Source organism: Jaminaea rosea, assembly GCF_003144245.1.
Source record: "Jaminaea rosea strain MCA 5214 unplaced genomic scaffold BDZ90scaffold_12, whole genome shotgun sequence".
In the NCBI taxonomy this organism is placed as follows: domain Eukaryota; kingdom Fungi; phylum Basidiomycota; class Exobasidiomycetes; order Microstromatales; genus Jaminaea; species Jaminaea rosea.
In genome coordinates, this window is record NW_020289986.1 from 173,738 (window position 1) to 192,625 (window position 18,888).

The 18,888-nt window shown below is 59.0% G+C and overlaps 5 protein-coding genes across 5 annotated transcripts; 2 read left to right on the top strand and 3 right to left on the bottom strand.

Annotated features, from left to right (window-relative positions):
* Positions 1-142: 142 nt before the first annotated feature.
* Positions 143-1,974, top strand: BDZ90DRAFT_233577 (WD40 repeat-like protein). The gene is made up of 3 exons (XM_025506680.1): positions 143-715; positions 789-1,787; positions 1,877-1,974. Exons 1-2 carry the CDS (start codon positions 200-202, stop codon positions 1,512-1,514), a joined length of 1,242 nt encoding a protein of 413 aa, XP_025360593.1. The 5' UTR covers positions 143-199; the 3' UTR covers positions 1,515-1,787; positions 1,877-1,974.
* A 722-nt stretch (positions 1,975-2,696) lies between these two features.
* BDZ90DRAFT_55308 (alpha/beta-hydrolase) lies at positions 2,697-4,662 on the bottom strand. Its single transcript, XM_025509673.1, has 2 exons — positions 4,153-4,662; positions 2,697-4,071 (listed from the first exon to the last, which is right to left on the bottom strand). Exons 1-2 carry the CDS (start codon positions 4,460-4,462, stop codon positions 2,828-2,830), a joined length of 1,554 nt encoding a protein of 517 aa, XP_025360594.1. The 5' UTR covers positions 4,463-4,662; the 3' UTR covers positions 2,697-2,827.
* A 3,210-nt stretch (positions 4,663-7,872) lies between these two features.
* On the bottom strand, positions 7,873-8,728 carry BDZ90DRAFT_233581 (thioredoxin). Its single transcript, XM_025506681.1, has 4 exons — positions 8,701-8,728; positions 8,537-8,633; positions 8,240-8,447; positions 7,873-7,994 (listed from the first exon to the last, which is right to left on the bottom strand). The coding sequence occupies exons 2-4, from the start codon at positions 8,623-8,625 to the stop codon at positions 7,968-7,970; spliced, it is 324 nt and encodes a 107-aa protein (XP_025360595.1). The 5' UTR covers positions 8,626-8,633; positions 8,701-8,728; the 3' UTR covers positions 7,873-7,967.
* Positions 8,729-10,474: 1,746 nt separating this feature from the next.
* BDZ90DRAFT_55383 (MFS general substrate transporter) lies at positions 10,475-13,843 on the top strand. Its single transcript, XM_025509674.1, has 2 exons — positions 10,475-11,833; positions 11,914-13,843. Exons 1-2 carry the CDS (start codon positions 10,755-10,757, stop codon positions 13,442-13,444), a joined length of 2,610 nt encoding a protein of 869 aa, XP_025360596.1. The 5' UTR covers positions 10,475-10,754; the 3' UTR covers positions 13,445-13,843.
* A 320-nt stretch (positions 13,844-14,163) lies between these two features.
* BDZ90DRAFT_280963 (WD40 repeat-like protein) lies at positions 14,164-18,550 on the bottom strand. The gene is made up of 2 exons (XM_025509327.1): positions 17,360-18,550; positions 14,164-17,293 (listed from the first exon to the last, which is right to left on the bottom strand). Exons 1-2 carry the CDS (start codon positions 18,117-18,119, stop codon positions 14,184-14,186), a joined length of 3,870 nt encoding a protein of 1,289 aa, XP_025360597.1. The 5' UTR covers positions 18,120-18,550; the 3' UTR covers positions 14,164-14,183.
* Between the last annotated feature and the right edge of the window lie 338 nt (positions 18,551-18,888).

Consider the following 18,888-nt stretch of genomic DNA (forward strand, 5'->3'; position numbering starts at 1 on the left):
GCGCGGGTCAGTCCAAGACAAGCCAACGAGATGCGGGGGGGGCTTGGGTGGTCGATCCAGAAGAGCCACGTGGGTCGACGCGGACAAGCCGCTTTGTTCTCTATCCGCCCGTCCGCGAGTCCGGTTGCTCGTTGCTCGTTGACCGCTTCTTCGTCCAACACTACCAAGTTGTCGCCCGCGCCTCCCCCGACCACCCAGCATGGCCTTCAAAGCTCCAGCCCCTTCTGCCTCATCTGCGGCTAGTAGCAGCAAGCTCACCCTCGCCACCCCTCTAATCAGCTCATTTCGCCCCTCGAAAGTCTTCTCGACGCCCGACTACATCTCCGCCCCTGCATCTCCTTCAGCACCACCTCACCACTTCACCTCCCTCTCCTTTGACGATGCGGGCTCGCACTGCGTAACCTCATCTACCGACGAGAGCATTCACCTATACGACACTCGTACAGGAAGGCATCAAAAGGTGCTCCACTCTAAGAAGTACGGCGTCGATCTCGTCACTTTCACCCATCGATCGAGTACGGTGCTGTATGCGAGTACAAAGGGGGACGACACGATTCGGTACCACTCGTTACATGACAATCGATACATCCAGTACTTTCGCGGCCATGAAAAAAGGGTGACTATATTGCAGATGAATCCGGTGGATGATACATTCTTGAGTGGAGCGGTGGATGAAAGTGTAAAGGTTTGGGACTTGAGGAGCCCGACTCCGCAGGTGAGCATCCTCCCTAGATGCCAGCATACAGCCTCCTAACACACCCTCCTAACACCCCTCGCACCCACTGTAGGGCTCCACACCAATCCACGGCCACCCCTGCCTCTCCTACGACCCCTCGGGACAAGTGTTCGCCCTCTCCATCTCCGAACGCCGAAGCATCCTCCTCTACGACGCTCGCAAATTCTCCGACAGCCCATTCCTCACCATCTCGATGGATGATGACGCCTACCTCTCTCGCTTCTCGATGCCTCCCCGCCAGCCAGTCATCACGTCTCTCTCCTTCAGCCCTAGCTCCTCCTCGGGGCACCTGCTGGTGGGCACGGCCGGGGACCAGCACTACGTTGTCGACTCGTACAGCGGGGCGTATGCATGGAGATTGGTGGGACACAAGGGGCTCGAAACGATACAGCGACGTCCTGCGGACGAGGAGGAAGAGAAATCCTCGCCGTCATCAAAGCCGAGCGCCGCGAGTCTTGCAGAGAGCGGCTCATCAGGCCAGGAGCTCACCTGGACCCCAGATGGCAAGTACGTCCTGGCGGGAAGTGCAGATGGCTCCATCCTCGTATGGCAGATCCCAGACAAGGACACGCAGCCACAGTCTGCCCCTGGTGAGATGGGGCGATCATCTCCGGAAAAGATGGCCACGCTTCATCCTGCGGCTAGGCTAGAAGGGCATGCCGGACCAGTCAGGGCATTGGGCTTCAGTCCGAGGACGGCTTTACTGGCAAGCGCAGGCGATGCACTGGCTTTCTGGCTGCCGACGAACACGGAGGGAACGCGAACGGGTAGTGTGTGAGGTGTAGCGGCTGTAGGATGAGATGATATCAGGTAGAGGAGAGCTCGAACCTCGTGCAGAAGGCCAAGGACGAAGATGGCCGGCACCTCGGCGAGGATCGTCGGTGATCCCCAACATTGTCAAGCGAAGAAGCTTCCGTCAGAGGTAAGAACGCCACAATCACTTCATCATCACGTTCGTCCCTTACACCATGCAAGCACGCTCGAGCCCACCCACGATGCATCGTGCGTACCTGCGTCTGCCACGCAATGATCGCCCAGCAGGCTCGGACCTGCCGATCGGGAGGCCTGAGCGTCAGTGTGGCCAGAATCGACTTTGCGACTACGGGATCGATTTCATCTTCCGCAAGGCTGCATTCACCTCTCACGGCGTTCTTTCACGCTGGTTCGCCGGCCCTCTGGGGGGGATGGATCAAGGGACACCGTTCGTGATAGGATCGAGGGGCAGAGAGGATGATGGAAGGATGAGGCGCCGGAGGAGGGCGAGGCGGGAGGAGGGCTGGGAGTAACAAGGGAGCATCACCAACGAGCGCATGGAGATAAGGCTCAGGCCTAGGCCTCGGAGGACGTTTCTAGGCAGAAGACGCAACGAGGACGTCAATGGTATCAAGTAGTCAGACCAGCTCGCCGTAGCCAATCACTCGTGCTCACGATCAGAATGGGGATAAGGTTTCACATCACATTTGCGCTCTTTCGCTCAAAGCAAGCTGTGCTGCTGAGCTATTGATGCGACTAACTGCTACTACTATGATAGGTAAGACAAAGAGACTGAAATCTGGGAGAGAGGAGAGACAAAGGCGAGGGTAAAGATAGGTGATTAGGGTGATAGGCGAAGAAGAAATTGGACGTAGTGGCCGTCGCCGTTTTGATGGATGCGTAGGCTGGAAGAGAGCGTGTGGCAGTCGACGTCGCAGCAGCGGCCTCGTCGCTCGCGCGCGTACAATCGACCGAGAGAGAGAGGAGGTCAAAGGGGAGACCTGAGCAATTGAAGAAGATGAGGAAATGGTCGCCGAGTCTGAGGCTGAGTCTGAGTCTGGGCCGGGTCGGATGCATGTTGAAGTCTAGGATTGAGTCACGTCGTGCCGAATCGGGGAGTAGCGCAGAAGTAGAGGGTGGTCGCGCGGTAATGGTAGTCGTGGTGACGAGTGCGGGAGGACACGCGCGTAGAGGCAGCGTGCTTGGTATTAAGGTTGAGGACAGCTTGTCGAGTACGAGGGGACGGATGTGTGCGCTTGCGTGCGAGAGACTTTGTCGAGCGTGAAGGTGAATGGACTGCGAGGTGCTGCTACTTGGTATTGCGCTCACTTGCTCCCTTTACTTCTTCTTGTGCTCGCACGAGATGTCGTACGGCCTGAGCTGCTCGTGCAAGCTCCAGTTTGCCCTGTACGCTCGCTCCGCAGCGATCTTAGCCAGTAAGGGCAGGGTAGTTGGATGAGCCTTGGCGAGGAGCGGGTGAGCGTTGTCCTCCTCGTTGCTGTCGTCGCTGTCTCCGCTTTCTGACTCTGCGTAGGTGGGGATGGGCTTCGACGGATCGAAGAAGGCCTCGCTGGTCTGCGGGAAGCTGGGCGTTGAGGGCTGGATAGGCGTCAGGAGGGCCGATGAGAGAGGGTTGCGCTTGTTGAAGCCGTCCTCTCCCATGGCAAGCGGGTGGATCGGGACGCCCTCGTCGTACATGGTGACGTCTGATTGCATCGAGATGGCGGAGAGCTGGCGGTGCATCGTAGGCACGCGGGATCGCTCGCACATCCACTCGACGTTGTCCTCGATGCAGGCTACACGCCCAGCTTGGTCCTCCTCCTCTGTCTTTGCCTTGCGGTAGATGACGTGTTGGCAGACCGGGTAGACGACGCAACGCTTGTCCGTTGAGTTGATGTCGCGCACAAAGTCGACGCAGTAGTTGAAGTCGACGACTCGGTCCTGGCCACCTTGCTGGACGAAGATGGGGTGGACGATCTCGTGCGCGCGTTTGCGCAGCTCAATCATGCCGTAGTGGAGAGCGGCGAGGTGACCGATGCGGAAGGCGCCCTGGTGAGAGCGCTTGTCCTCGGTGACGAGCGTCTTGTAGACCTTCGGGTCCTTGTCGAGGCACTTCTTGTGGGGGACAACGAGCTCTAGGCGCGAGAGGTGCAGGTAATGGTTGGCCATCGAGATGAGCTTCTCAGCCGTCGGTGAGATGGAGCAGTTCTGGACCGAGTAGCCGATCATGGGGCCTACAGCGACGATGCCGTCTACGGGCATCTCCCAGTCATCTGCCTCAGCGGAGCGCAGCGACGTTGGGTAGTGAAGGGCGTAGGAGAGAGCGACGAGGCCACCAAAGGACAGACCCAAGAGGAAGCAGTCACGGCGCTGGCCCTTGAGGAGAAGCTCGCCATTGTTGTAGAGGTTGTCATCGCGAGCACCAATGTCGTGAAGCACGGCATGGAGGCCAGAGGTGTAGCCACGGATCTCGTGCTGGAAGACGTGAACGCCCGTCGAGTAGCCGTGAGAGGGAAGATCGGGGACAATGACACGGAATCCAGCGTCGAGGTAGCGGCGAGAGTGCGATGCGAGGGTTCCGCCTATGAAGGTGCACCCACCAAGGAGCGTGGAGGAGGTCAGTTTACGAGCCCATCACCATATTGACTTTGGCACGTGCTCACCATGGACACCGGTTCCGTGAACGAAAAGGATATCTGCCTTACGACCAGTGCGCTTCTGAGCAGCGTGGTCTTCCCAAACTTGGTACCATGTGAAGTCCTTGCCATTGGGCATCATGGCCTTGCCAAACCACACGGTGACGTCGGCGTTGGCGTGTAGTCGCTGCTCCATGGGTGAGAAAGGGATAGCATATCGTCCGTAAGTGCGATCTTGAGGCTCGTACAGACCAGTGGCAGTGAGAGCGGGCTCGCCCCAAACTTCCCAGAAGGTCTGCTTGACAGCGCCGAGGGTGGATCCGATTGCGGTAGCCATTGCGCGTTTGTGTATGACGATGGAGGAGAAGTGAGAGGAAGGAGGAAGATGATGGTAATCGACGCCGCTGTGCAATCAAAGAAGTGGGGCGGCCGATGATGAAGAGGAGACCGTTATGAGCCAAATGATGAGCGAATGCCGACGACTAAGGAGCCGCTTGGTCTTGCTTGCTTGCTTGCTGGCAAGAGGAGGCCCGATGCTTGCTCGCTCGAGAGAGGGGCGGTCCGTTGGTATTTACGCCCGCCTTGCTGAGGAGCCAGGGGGTAAGCGCTACGCAGCTCAGGGGCGGTATGAAATGCGGGCCGGCAGGTAGCGGCGGAGCGGCTCGGCGGGGCGGTGTGAGCGGGATGGTATCTCAAGAGAGGTGTGGGCGGCACGGAAGAGGACGACAAAGATACCAATCACCGGCGGGTAGCGGCTGGCTTGGTAGCGGCGGCGTACGGGTTGATAGGGTGTGGCGACGTTGGAGGCGGCCCTGAGGTAGCAGCTAGCTGAGCGTGTCGTCGAGTGTTGGAGTTTGGTCCAGAGAGGGCGGGAGGGTGAGAGGAGATCGAGGGGAGGGGAGGGGAGGGGAGGAGTGGTGGTGGTTTTGAGTGGTGAGGGATGGTAGTGAGGGTAAGGAGGGAAGGGAAGTCGAGCTCGGGTCTGGAGTCGAGGGTCATTTCATCTTGTATTGAGCGAGGCCAGCCAATAGCTGTAGCTGAGCGAGCGGCAGGCTTGGCTGTCGCTTGCTCTCTCTCTGACGTGGGGTGGGAGTCAGCTTGCCCGCCTGTCAATTGCCCGCCTCGCAACGACGACACGACTACGTTGCACCACGGCTTCATCTTCGTTGCCGTCCCTCGTCCCTGTCCCTGTCGCTGCCGCCGCCGTCGCCGCCGCTACCTCCGCCGTCTCGCACGCTTGGTTCGACTGCTTTGCTCGTGCGAATGCATGGACAGAGACTGCATCGCATTACACCTAGTTGGCCAGTTTGCCCTGAGCCAAGCTAATCTACGACGTGATGAATGAGCGAAGGAGGGCGTCGGAGGGTGAGGGATCGGCCCTCTTTCGTCGCCTCGATTGCGATTCTAACGAAGGGGTCTGCTTGCCTCTCGTACGCTCGAAATACTCGGCCACAGTGGCCTGACGCTCAGCCTGGATGTGTTGATGTGGCCCGCCGAAGCGAGGCGGCAGCGGCAGCAACGTCGAGAGATCCGCCGTTGGCAACGAGCAGTCGAGGAGTCAGGAGGTCGAGCTCGCAGTGCGGAGGTGAAATGCCACCTGCTTCTCTGCAGCGGTGATTCAGGTTACGCCCTCCCGCTCCAGCGCCCCGCTCCAATCACCTGGCCCCTCTCCCAGCCCGCTCACAGCCCGCTCTTTTCTCGACGAAGACGCCTCCCTTCTTTTCTCTGCTTGAATCTCCTATCAAGGGTGAAAAAGACGAGCGGGCTGCGAAGAGACCTTTGCTCACCCTCGTAATCACCAAGCCTCGTCGCTGCGTGCAAATCTTCCTTCCTCGACACAATCACATCGCTCGCAGCACAGCATCAAACGCACGAATCATAGTTGAAGACTTCAGAGACAACAAGAAGCTGGGTGATCGAAGCGGTCAGGCGTGTGAGCTCGCCTACTCTACCTTCATTACCACTCTGTCGTACGGCTCTGGGGTACAGTCCATGATGCGCTAATGAAATCGTTTGTCGATCGACAGGTAGCAGAGAGTGTGGGTTTCGCGAGCTTAGGTCGTGCGTTGATTGGTCTCGTCGTTGCTGTCGCATACGATACCATGTGAGTGGGCGTCACCTTTCGTGCGGTGCGGGGTGCGGCGGCGCCAGTCGCTGAGGCAATCGCAGGCAATGAGAAGGAATGGTGGCCGCGCGCACGCTCTTGTCATCCAAGCAAGCAAGTGTCTTTGACGAGAGATCGGAGGGCGAGCGAGTGGGGTACAAGAGCTCAAAGCGAAGACTTCGCCCTACTCGTTTGCTCGTCTGATGTTGTCGTCCTCGTCATCATTCGAGCGAACATCGCTCTCTGCTCGCGCCGTCGACGATTGCCTCAACGTTCCGTTCCCTCGCTCCCTTGAAACATTCACGCGCTTCTGTCCTTCGGCTGCGGCCTTGCAGGCACTCTACGCGCCAGGTCATCCGATGTTTGCTCGATGGGCGTCGATCGTTGATCTTGCCTGCTCGGCGGGCTCTGCGTGCTTGGCCTACCTAGGCCAGCTAGCCGGCAAACTCATGCGACGACCAGTGCTCTCAAGCGGAGGATGATCGGACGGACGCGATGGGATGCGATGCTTGAGCTTGGTTAATTGGCCGTCGGTGGACCCCCCAAGACCTGGGTGTGAAATGAGTGGCCGGAAAATTAATGTCGTCGAGATGTTGGGTACGGCCGCAGAGGCAAAGAGCGGCCAAAGCTTGCCCGACCGAGCGACAGCGACAACTTCATTGACTACCCTGCTCATCCAATGAACTTCACTCGACTGTCGACGTCCCGATGCGTATTCGTGGCCTGCCTCCAAATTGACGTCCAGCCTGGTGTGACGTTGGGCTCACTCAACCCTCGAGTTTTGGCGTCCTGCGTGGACTGCAGTAGCTCCTCGATGAGACGATGGCGCAAGAATGCTAGACATAGCGAGTTTGAGCGTTGCCTGCAGGCGTCGAGAGCTACCATGGTCCTGCATTCAAAACTTCTCTCGCCCGGCAAGGGCTACGCCTGCCTATTCTTCGGTGACTCGCATGTCACCCTCTTGCTGATGACATTGAGATCATTGCAAGCTCTGGAGCTTAACTCTCGAGCCTCTGATACTGATCTTCGTGAAAGCTGGTGAAGGTTTGGACACGAATGCCGTCCCCGCCCTTCGCTTCAGCCTCCCGCCTACGGGGCGATGAACGACATTCATTGCCTGCTGGTCGCAGGGACAAAGTAGCAAGGGTCACCGCTCAATCTCGATCATGTACCCGCTCACATTGCTCGCCAATACGGCGACAGTGTGTCCGCGTTGCCGGTGGGAGAGCTTGGCTATGGCTTGTCACCCTCCCATTGTCAAGGCCGCGACATCCTTGTTGGGAACGAACGTGGCGTCTCGGCGGTGCTCCGATGATGCAACGATGAGCGTATCATACCTGCGCTCACGTGCGACTCTAAGACCTCTGAAAGTCCTCAGGTGCACCAAGTTTCGGACACAGCGAAAGTCGCACGAGTTCGATAATCTCAAGCTCGTACGGCTGCTTCATGCACAGCGACGATACCATCGTTTGTGGTAATCGGAGGTTGCGAAGCCATCATACGCAATACTACCGGCGGCGGCGACGCAGGTTTCGCGAAGATCTGCCAGAACTTCCCAGTGATGAGTGAACTGCACCCTCAAAACTTTCCAAGATTTCCCGTTATCACTTTCTGAGGGCCTTGATACACCCACGCGTGCCCGACAAGGTCATTCTGATTAAAGTGCATCGAGGGTTTCGAGTTGAGAAAGTGGGCATTCGCTACCCGAAGATACCAGCTTGTCAAGTGAGTGTCAACTTTATGCGCCGTACTTGCTGATGGCGGCCTGTGCAGCGAACAGGGTCGAGACGATGGAGGGAAGTGGGCCATGAGCAGGTCAGCTAAACTGTGCTCGACGAGTGCGATGCTACCGTACGCATGCTGCTTGCTCCGTGACTTCGCTCCCTCTCCGCTCAGCTGCGCTGACCTGCCTGGCCTCGCCGCGCATCACGGCTACTGTGGACCGAGCGTCCTATCTTGCCTCCCCAACGCTTTCCCATCCCGGGCCAATTATCATCGCCGCAAACTCACCTGAAGCTTAGCGGGATCAGCGCCGACGACGGTGTCAATCTTGTCTCCGTCCTTGAAGACGACGAACGTGGGCATGGCACGAATACCCAGCTCCTGGGTGATTTGCTCCTGGTCGTCTACGTCGACCTTGTAGAAACCGAGCTTCTCGCCGACGGGCGTGTCTGAAATCTTCTCAAAGATGGGAGAGATCATCTTGCAGGGACCACACCTGTGTGAGCCAAGGGAAAGCAAAGGATTGCGAGGGGTTAGTGAGCAGCTGCCTATCTCAGCCAGCGCGGGTGGCGAATGTGAACGCACCAGGTTGCCCAGAAGTCGATGATCGTGGGCTTGGAGCCGCCGATGACCTCCTTGAATTGTTCGAATGACTTGATCTCAGTGACGCCCATGATGGAAGCTGTGAAGGGTTGCAGAGCGATGATAAGCTGGTGTAGAAGTCAATCAGGCCTCTTTCGTCCGCGCACCTCTTGTAGTAAAGCTGAGTTGAGGATGCTAATGAGGAGGGTGCGGTGATGAGTGAGACGACGACGTCCGTCGCACCATTCGCCGCGTCAACTCTTCTCGCGCGCGGTGGAGGCCGGCGCTGTCCGTCTGCCAGCAGAGGCAGGCCGCACCCACGGAGTTAAGGCTTGGAAGCGGCGATGAAGGTGGTCACCTTTGATGCTCTCGAATCATCATCGATGACCTGAAACGACGTCGAACGAATGAGCACGACTGAGCGATGTCGTGACTGATGTCGTGACTGATACGAGCTATCTGGCGCTCGTCAGAGGAATTGCTGCGCTGCAGTCAGAAGGCTGTTGGCGCCCGTACCACCCGCAGCTCTAGTCATCGTCGAGTCAAATTGCCCTCGCCGTCGTCTATCACTGCTCAATGGATTCGTTGAAGGACACTTGATCGCCGTCATGAGGATGGATACCTCATCCATTGTTATCGTTTGACACGAACCCTCGCGCCTCTGGTCGCCTGCCCAGTTATGATCTCCTTCGCGCCACGCCCTCGCTCGCACGGCCACCACTCATGCCTGCCATATTAAAGATACGATTATCCATACGAGCTTCTCACGCTCAACAAACCGAGAAACTTTCGAGACCTGTAGCACGATTGCAAGACTTGCTGTGGATCAGGCCATCTTCTGTGCCTACCTGCGCAAGAGCATGCTACGGCCCCTGCTCGTGGCCGAGCTCGGACCCCCCTGTGCCTGGTCGACGCTCGTGCCTCCCGAACAAAGCTCGAGCCCCTTCGATCGCCCCCTCAATGCTGCCAAGCCATTGCGAGACACGTATCGCTCATGCTCTTTGGCGTCAACATCGCGCCCCTAAAGTCGTTGCTGTCGTTGCTACGAGGCTTCTATCCCCCCTTTGTCGCTCATGGTACGGCGTCTTTCGAAGGCGCTGCTAATTCGGACGACGACTGCTAGCCTCTTCTACCCAGAAATGCTCGTTGTGGCAGCCGCCCGGACTCCAGCTTGGCGCGTGCCCGCTCATCCCTTGCGCCTCGCTCCATCTCGAGCGGCGTGCGTGCGTTGGTTGGCGGGGCGGCGTGCGGGTCAAAGGCGCATTCACGCCGGCCAGCCTCGCCTTGCCTTGCCGTACGTGAGTGTTGGGCGCAGCGGCGGGCGGCCAAGGGCGCAGGCGGCGGAGTTGGTCCCCGCCCGAGAGAGAAGGCAGATGCAACGCAACAGAAACCAATTCATGTCAAGCGAGCCAGCCAAAACAGCAATCAATGATCGACGACGCACACACAAGCCGGAGCGTGTCGAGTGTCGAGCGGGACGACGACGGAAGCTTGGCTCAGATTCAGGAGGCAGAGCCAAGGAAGGGATTGGGGGTACGCACCTCGATCCTTCACCTCCTCTCCTCTCCTCACGCTCCTCTCCTATCGTGCCCTCGTCTCCCCCTCTTCGCATCACCACGCCCCCTCCCACTCGTCTGCTCGCGACGCACCTCGTACTCTAATTGACGTTGAGATCCGAGTAGCAGCTCATCAACGCACCGCACACACACACGCGAAGTCAAACGTACGGCACGGCAGACAGCGACGACAGCAGCACAGGAGGAGAAACCGAACCTTGAGCTCCCTCTCTCTCCTCTTGCTGCTACTCCTCCTTCTCCTCCCTCTCCCTTCCTCTTCGAGATTACCGCGCTTCACACTCTTTCACAAGTCGCTCTCAGCAACGACACCCGAGCTCAACTCGCATCGACGAACAGGCGTACCACTAGCAGCCCACCCGCCGCCGCCCTCGCTGAGCTGGCCGTCATCGTGCCGTGGTATTGAGCCGAAAGGACGCCTACTCTGTTCTCACCACGCTGGTAGGCCCATAGTAACCTCGCGCTCTCGCTCCCTCGCCAGAGTTTGAGCTTGGCCGCATCGTTGCAGGTACCAAGTTCGCCCGACTTGCCGTGTGATCACCAAGACTGCATCGCATTGAGTGCGAGGCAGTGCCAAGGCCCACCCACGATTCGTTCCCAGCTGACAGGCTAGTCACTTTCCCCACATTGGCTGCTTGTGGCTCAGAATGGACTCGACTGGCTCGCTCTACGAGCACGATGCCGCGGACATGAGGCGCTTCTTGCCTTCCTCAACTCCCCGTCAACCTCACCCTTACGCTCAGTCACAATCTCAACCTCAGTCTTCAGTCTCCTACAACACCCATCCGTACCTCGAAGAATCCGTAGCTGGACCTGACGGCTTCGACTACTTTCTACACCAGTACCCTCCCCCACCAACACCAGTCAGTCCAGGTGCTGGCGCAACGATCGGCTACCATCGTCCTATCAGGGCCATGCCTCCGAGCTCACCCATCGCGGCCGAAGACGAGGCCAAGGGGCCCTTTGATGCTCCTTACTCGCCGGCTCACACCCTCGTCGGTAGCCCCCAGATGAAGGATCACCACAACACCAGCCCCTCATATCGCTTCTCCGACTCCAAGCGCTTCTCCAGTACAGGAAACGTTGACGGGCGCGTCCTGACATACGGCGAGGCGCGACACCACCACAACCACTCTTCCTCATTCGATCACTCAAGCAGCAACGCAGATGAGACTGGAGTTCAGCGGCATCAGCAGGATGCACAGCCTACCATGCAGGCGGGCAACAAGAAGGGCATGCGCTTTTGGCTCATCATGACCACACTCATGGTCGTCATGTTCCTCTCCGCTATTGATCTCACCATCATCAGCACGGCCTTGCCTACCATCATCGAAGAATTGCCACGTAGCTCCATTTCGGGTACGTGGGTCACCTCTTCCTTCCTCCTTACCGTCACGGCCTTTCAGCCTCTCATGGGCGGTCTTGCCGACGTTCTTGGTCGTCGTAACTCGCTCCTCCTCTCCATCTTCTTCTTCCTCGGCGGATCCGTCATCTGCGCTCTCGCAAAGGACATGCTCATTCTCGTCGTTGGCCGTGGCGTGCAGGGAGTCGGAGGCGGTGGAATTCAGGCCATCGTCGAGATCATCATCTCCGACATCACGACGCTGCGAGAAAGAGGTCTGTACATGGGCGCAATGGGTCTCGTATTCGCTATCTCGTCCCTCGTTGCTCCTATCCTCGGCGGCGTCTTCAGCAAGCACGACTGGCGCTGGATCTTTTGGCTCAAGTGAGTCTGGCTCGACACGACGAGAGCATATATGCAACACGGTGCTGACACTTTCCTCCCCTTCCTCCTCCCGCGTGAAGCCTACCCATCGGCGGCTTTGCCAGCATCCTTTGCGTGCCCTTCCTCAAGCTCAGGCGTCCTCCCATGGATCTCAAGGCCCAGTTCCACCGCATGGACATCTTCGGAAACTTCGTCCTCTTCGGCAGTGTCGTTTCGATCCTCATCGCCGTCACCGAGGGAGGCATCGAGCACCCGTGGAGCAGCACTCGCATTTACGTGCCGCTTGTCGTCGGCATCATCGGCCTCATTGCCTTCTTTCTCATCGAATTCCTGCCCAATCCTCTGGCAAAGGACCCGATTCTGCCACTGCGCCTCTTTGTTCACCCGACGGCCGCCATCTCCTTCTTCCTCACTTTTCTGCACGGCATCGTCTTTTACGGCGCTGTGTACGTGATGCCCATCTACTTTCAGTCGATCAAGGATGCGAGCCCTCTTCAGTCGGCTTTCGACATCCTGCCCTCGACCTCGCCCGCAGCTCCAGCTGCTGTTGTCGCTGGTCTCATCATGGCCATCACCGGCAAGTACAAGATCCAGATGATCCTCTGGTGGATGCTCATGACCGTCGGGTTCGGCTTGATCTACCTTTTCGACATCGACACGCCCAAGTGGGAGTGGGTCATATTCCAGCTCATTGCCGGAATTGCCATTGGAGCAATCTTTGCCCTCACACTCCCTCCGATCCAAGCCTGCCTCCCCGTATCAGAGATCGCCCATGCGACGGCCACTTTCGCCTTCTCGCGCTCCTTCGGCAGCGTCTGGGGCATTGCGATCGCCACGGCCATCTTCACCTCCAAGGTCTCGCCCAAGCTCGCTGCCATCCCTGGAGCGAAGGAAGTTGGTCTCACAGGCCAGACGGCGCTCGGGTTCGCTACCGAACTCAAGAAGCTGCCGCCTGAGCTGCAAGCCGCCGTAAAGCCAGCCTTTGCTTCGGCGTTGCGCTCCTCCTTCCTCTTCTTCATCCCTCTGTGCGCTGTGGGCGTCATAGCATGCTTCTTCATGAAGGACGTTCCCCTGCCCGACTTCAATGACAGCGAGCACGGCATTCGCAACTCGATGCCACCACCCGCTCGCATGCCATCACTCAGCAGGAGAAGGACGGGAGAAAAGTCGCAGGAAAAGAGCAGCAGCGCGACGCAGCAAGTCGTCCCCTCCTCCTCTGCCTCCACCATGTCGCCTTCCCGTCAAGATGGGGCTGAGCAGCAGAATGACCGCCGACGCTCTCGTCCACCGCTACCAAAGCAGTTCTCGCACTTGGAACGCGAGTCAGACGCCCCCTCGCAGTTCCTCTCTTCGGACTCGATGAGCCACCTGATGCGTCATGACCAACAGCAGCCCACGAGCACAACCTTGGCGTCGCCTACTCTGCAGCAAACGGGTCGACTCACTCCTCGCATCCACATGACACTGGATGGCGAATCAGGAGATGGAGGCCTGGAGCGCATGGGTAGCCACCTCAATACGTCGTCCGACTGGTTTGCCATTGGGAGCGATCTGGGCTCGCGGGATGCGACGCTGACTGGGCGAGGGGGCATCGATCAGGCAAGGCATTGAGGCGCATAGGCGCAGATACCATGAGCGAGACTCTCGCGATGAAACCAAGCACAGAAGAATAGAGCGAGCGGCACCTACAACATGATATCCTCAACATCCTCACGCCTCCAATCAATAAAAGGCCCCGTCACCGCACGAGCCATCAGCATCACCGAGAAGCAAGATGGGGTCACCACATCCGACGAGCGTCCGGTTAGCTGAGCGGCGGCATACACGATCTACTGCTGCACTCTGCCTCGCGCCCCTCATCTCGTCATCTCACAACAGCGCACACACACACGTCTATGCACCCCCTCACGCTCGCTACCTCACGGCTGGAGTCGCGTTGCGCCGCCACATTCCTCCCGCAACATTTGTTCTCTTCATTTGGTCGCCGCTTTCCCTCTTTTCTCGCTTCCCCACCACCCGAATTGTAGCTTATATCCACTGAGACCTCTATCTTCAATAGCCAGGCTTTGCTCCAGGTATCTGCGCGATTGGAAATGGCAAACGACAAACTGAACGTCAAGTGAGCCATGCTACGGGCAGGCGGCGTGGAAGTAAGTGTGGGCAAGAGCGCCCGATGCAATGTGATGCGTTTCGTCGAGCAGGCTGAAGCACAAGAGAACGGCAGGCAAGGTGACGAAAGAGGCATAAGGTAGAGTCGAGCCGAAATGATGACGCGCCCAAGAAACGCCGAATCCGGAGCATGGCTCCATACCGAGCCGATCGCCCAACGCCTCCCTTGTCCTCCATCGCATCACTCAACAACAGCCTTCTCATCCCTCAGTGCCCTCCATACCCTGAGCACCTGACTCTCATCCACGCTGACCACGATACGATTCTCCCTGGGATTCCAGCCTGGAGGCTGAGGTGAGGAGGAGCCCCCTTTGGTACTGCCAAGGCTGGTGGTGCTGCCATTCTGGCCGCCGCCGCGGGGATGCCCGCCGTCACTGCTGCTTGTTGGTGATTGAGAGCGGAGTGGAGTAGGCATCGCAGCTCCCAAGGCGCTTGCGAGACCTAGCGCAGAGAGGGCCGTCGTGGCGCCCGTTTCTCTCCCTCCCGCAGCATCGACAGTCGCCCTGTGCAGCTCCACGGGGTCCTCGCATTCGCACAAGTACGCATGTGTTTTCAAAGGCGCCAGCAGTGCTACGGTGACCGGCCTCGCGCCTTCCGCGGCCGTCCAGTACTCGCACACCTCCGAGCTGCGCAAGGAGGCAGAAGCGACGTTAGCGCTGCTGGAAGACGACTTTACGCTTGCCCCGCTACTGCTTGCTCCCTTGTTGGAACGGCGGGCGAGAAGACTCGACAGCCCTCCACCGCCGCCGCTGGAGCTTCCATCGTTGCGACTACTCTCTCGCGCTCCACCGCCGCCAACATCATCCCTCGTGACATCCCAGATGTACACTTCCCCAGACTCTGAGCCGGCAACCACATACGCATCATCCGCCGTGCTTGCCCTGATCTGGCTCGTGCGGTTCAGGTACGTAGAGCCACGATATTTCGCCGTGAGTCTCTTGTCCGTGAGGGAATAGACCCGAATGCGAGAGTCATTGCTGCTGATCAGGATCTTCTCTTCTACGCGCGACGATGAGGACGATGAGCCAGAGGTGGTCGGGTGCTGAGGAGCGCCGACTGCTTCAATTCCGGTAATCTTGCGACCTCGAGCATTCTTGCCAGATGAACTGCGGACGGCAATCGATGACTGGTAAGTAAGGTCCTCCGTGCCGTAGAAGAGCAAAGCGCCTGAGAAGGTGCCCGCTATTGCCGTACTGCCTGAAGCAGAAAAGCTTGTCGCGGTGATGAGCCCAGGCACGTCCGCTGATGCTTGAACACGCTTCGCCGCAATGTTCCACAGTCGCAGCTTCCCGTCCAGCGACCCGCTGAGGAAGAATCTGTCATCTTTGGGATGGAATACCGCCGAGGTCACAAAGTCGCCATGCCCGAACGTGATCAGGCAGTCTGGCTTGCTGAGATGCCACACTTTGACTGTCTTGTCCATTGAGCTGGAGAGAAGGAAGTTGTTCTTGCTCCAGTCCAAGCTAAGCACGTCGGATGTGTGGCCGCGAAACTCGCGGACGGGCTTGGACGCGAAGACGGGGATGTGCCGTAGGGGCAGGAGGGAGGGGTCTTCCTTGGTGCTGCCCCTTTTACTGCGGCCGAAGCTTCCGGCGGGACCTGAGGCGGATGAGGAGGGTGCGCCTGCAGAGTTCTTGCTGCGAAGCGACCCGAAGGAGTCGTGGCTGGCCGAGAAGCTGCCCTCAGCGTAGATCAATGCTTCCGCCCTCGCCCTGCTCTCCCTCAGCTCCGCATCTCTCTTCTCCACATTGTCCAGTACCTGGAATACCCGCACAACAGCGTCCTGCCCTGCTACAGCGAGATACTTGCCGTCCAAGCTGAATTTGAGCGCCCAAGTCGCCTTTTTCTTGCCATGCGCGCCGTATGATCCCGTGGTGCTATGCGACGTAGTGGAGAAGGCCGCTGTCGTGCTAGACGTGGAGAGGGAGGATTGCATGCTTGATTGGCTGTTCGCTGAGCCTAGACGCGGACGCTCGTTTGGCGGGGCAGCGGCATCGCGTTTGAGCTGGCCAAATTCGCCGCTGACAGAGGCATTGAGCGGCTCGTCGACGCGTGTGCTCGAGGAAGAAGCGCTGGGCGCTACACTGCTCTCTTCTGGTGAAAGCAAGCCGAGATCGAGCTCTTGCGCGAGATAGAGACGGCTGAATTGGCGATCGACGCTCGACTTGCCCTTTGCTCTGCTTTTGATTTTGCGCGGGTTGAGACCACCGCATAGGCCGCCGCCTGAGGCTTTGATTTTGACCTTTTTCGTCGGAGCTGGCGCCCAAGATGCGCTCGTGCTGCTTGCAGCGATAGAGGGCGCACGACTGCCAGAGACTGACGAGTTGGCCGTCTCTGAGTCTGGGATCTCGATGCTCATACCGGACGCAGCGCTTGAGGACGCCGACATGGAGTGGTAGCTCGTGCTTGGACGTGGGCTGGTTTCGGAAGGCTTCCTTGCCCTACGCCAGAAGGACGCAGCTGAGGATGAGCCTGAGAGAACTCTGTTTCTCCGCGGCACAGCATCAGCTCCACTGCCGCTGTCATCTGCCTGCGCAGCATCGTCTCCAGCAGTGACAGACTCGAAGGATTTCTCGGCGCTGTCGGCACGTCGTCGCCCGCCGCCAAAGAATCGTCGACGAGCCGGAGCAACTGCCTTGGGTGCCTTGAGGATCGAAGCGTCGTAGCCTGGCTCGCTTGCCGACCAGCGCTGATGGCCACTCTCCTGTCCGGTCGAGAAGTTTCTTCCTCCTTGATCTGGCTTTGGCGTCGGCGCTGCCGAGTCACTGATCTCCTGAGCAACAGCGCTGAGATCGCGTTGTTGCTGGGGGAACTCGTCCGTCGGCGTTGTTACGTCTTCAAGGTCATCTCCACCCTTGTATGCAGGCATGTTTGAGGGTAGGCGTGGCGCGGCAGGTGGCTGGCCCAGAATGTCTGCGAGTACTCTCGGCGTTTTGCTTCTCGATTCGTCCCACTCTTCCGCCGAGGCCGCAGCGATGGGACTTGTCTCGGCGTCGTCCTCGTCCTCGTCCTCTTCCTTCATCGACCGCATCGCAGCTGCTCTGCTGCCCAAAACGACCATCTCCTTCGTTGGGCGCGGGACTTCTCCTGTGGCTGCCTCTATGCTCTCGCCGTCACCTGCGGCAGCACTTCTTTCATATGTTTGCGCATCAGAGGACGAGTCCGAGCTTGACCAGCCGGCAACGAGGGGCGAAGTGATCTCTTCAGAGCTTCTGCTATCTGGTGGAGTAAGCACAAGGCTCGGAGGCTCCATTGCGGCGCGAGCGTCCGAGACGACGGCACCCGTTTGCGCTAACGGAGTAGGAGAGCTAGCGTCAGACGGTTGTCCGGGTTGCAGCCTAGCTTGTCGCGGCTCACCTTCATCGACTGTCAATGCGCGGCTTGTGGTCGGGCGTACTCCGTCCTGTGGGCGTCGACGCGATTTGTCTCTTGCTGCCAGGCTCAATCGAGCGACTTCTGCGTCGAGCTCCTCCTTGTCTCCATGATCCAAGCTCACTGTCCGCCTTGCAGTCGGACGGACGACGCCAGTAGGGGCAGATGCGCCCGCATCGTCGTTCCCAGCTGGTTTCGCCGCCGCGTTTGCCGCTATGTCGACTGGGTCTGACGAAGAAAAGGGAATGTAGAGCTCCTCGTCCTCGTCCGAGTCTGTGACTGCAGTTTCATCTTCATCGATGGAGCCATGTCCAAGCGACGAGCCGTCTCCAATCGACGACCCAGAGACATTTGATCCCCGTCGCTGAAACTCAGCCTCGAGGTGTCGTGATGGCAGCGACGATTTGCCTGACAGACCTGACATCGTCCTGCCTGACGCAGCGGGAGTTGCTGACGTCGTCGGCGCCGTATCGAGCTGCTTAGGAGTTGCTGATCTCGGCGAAGAAGAGCCAGCGCGATTGGGGGCAGAGAATGCCGATTTCACCCAGCCAAAGAGGCTGCTGCCTCCCGCGCCTAACGATGATGTCTGGGAGCCTGAAATCGGGGGCGAGCCTGGTCTGCTACCGTTGCTGCTGCTGCCGCTGCTGCTTGTCGCCCTCAATGCGCGATCGCGGTGATACGATGATGGAGGCGACTGAGGAGCCTGTGACGGCGGCGGCGGCGTTGCCGCTGACTGGCGGTCCATGTTGTCGAAGTCTCGCAGCAAAGTGAAGTGTGGGCTCGGGTCAGGGCGCACGTACGGGCCGGCGGGCGGGCGGGACGAGCGGGACTGAGGCCTTTGTGGTATCAGGAACGTATGATGGTCGTTGCGTAAAGCGTCGATGACAAAGAGCGAAAGCAATCGCCATCGAGCTGCTGCGGATGGTAATCTGGGCGTCAGATGCGAGTTGATGTTGCTTGGTTGAGTTGTGTCAGAGATGGACGTCAGCAGGTGTTGGTCTGGCCGCTGCAAAGGGGGCAACGGGCGGCCGCCGGAGGTTGTCTTGAGAGGCGCGGAGTGGTGGCCCGTGGCTCCATCTCACTCAACCTCACCTGCCTGGCTCGCGCTCTCAAAACGCGGGAACAGAGGGCCACGTTGCGTGGTGAGTTGCGCCCCGCCAACCGCCGCCGTCCACTTTGCCCTGGATCGCATCGTCGTGAGTCGCTCTCGTCGCGCTCGCTCGAGGCCAATTCTAAAATCGCCCTGCCCTTGCCAAGACAGAGACCGGCAGGTCCGCTGCAGCCCACGCGACAGACCGGAGCGACTTGAGTGACGCATGACCGCATCGTCGATCAACGAGCAGCGAAGCCGCTTTCTCAGACCGAGGTCCCCCCGCGACGAGATTGGCAACACCGCCTTGCTTGGCCCCCCTTGTTCGGTCGACCGGCTTCCTCGCTCCTTCCTTGCTTTACCACTTGACCCATCCAAGCTGTGCTTCAATCTAAGCTAGAGCAATTGCGCGACAGAAGGCTCC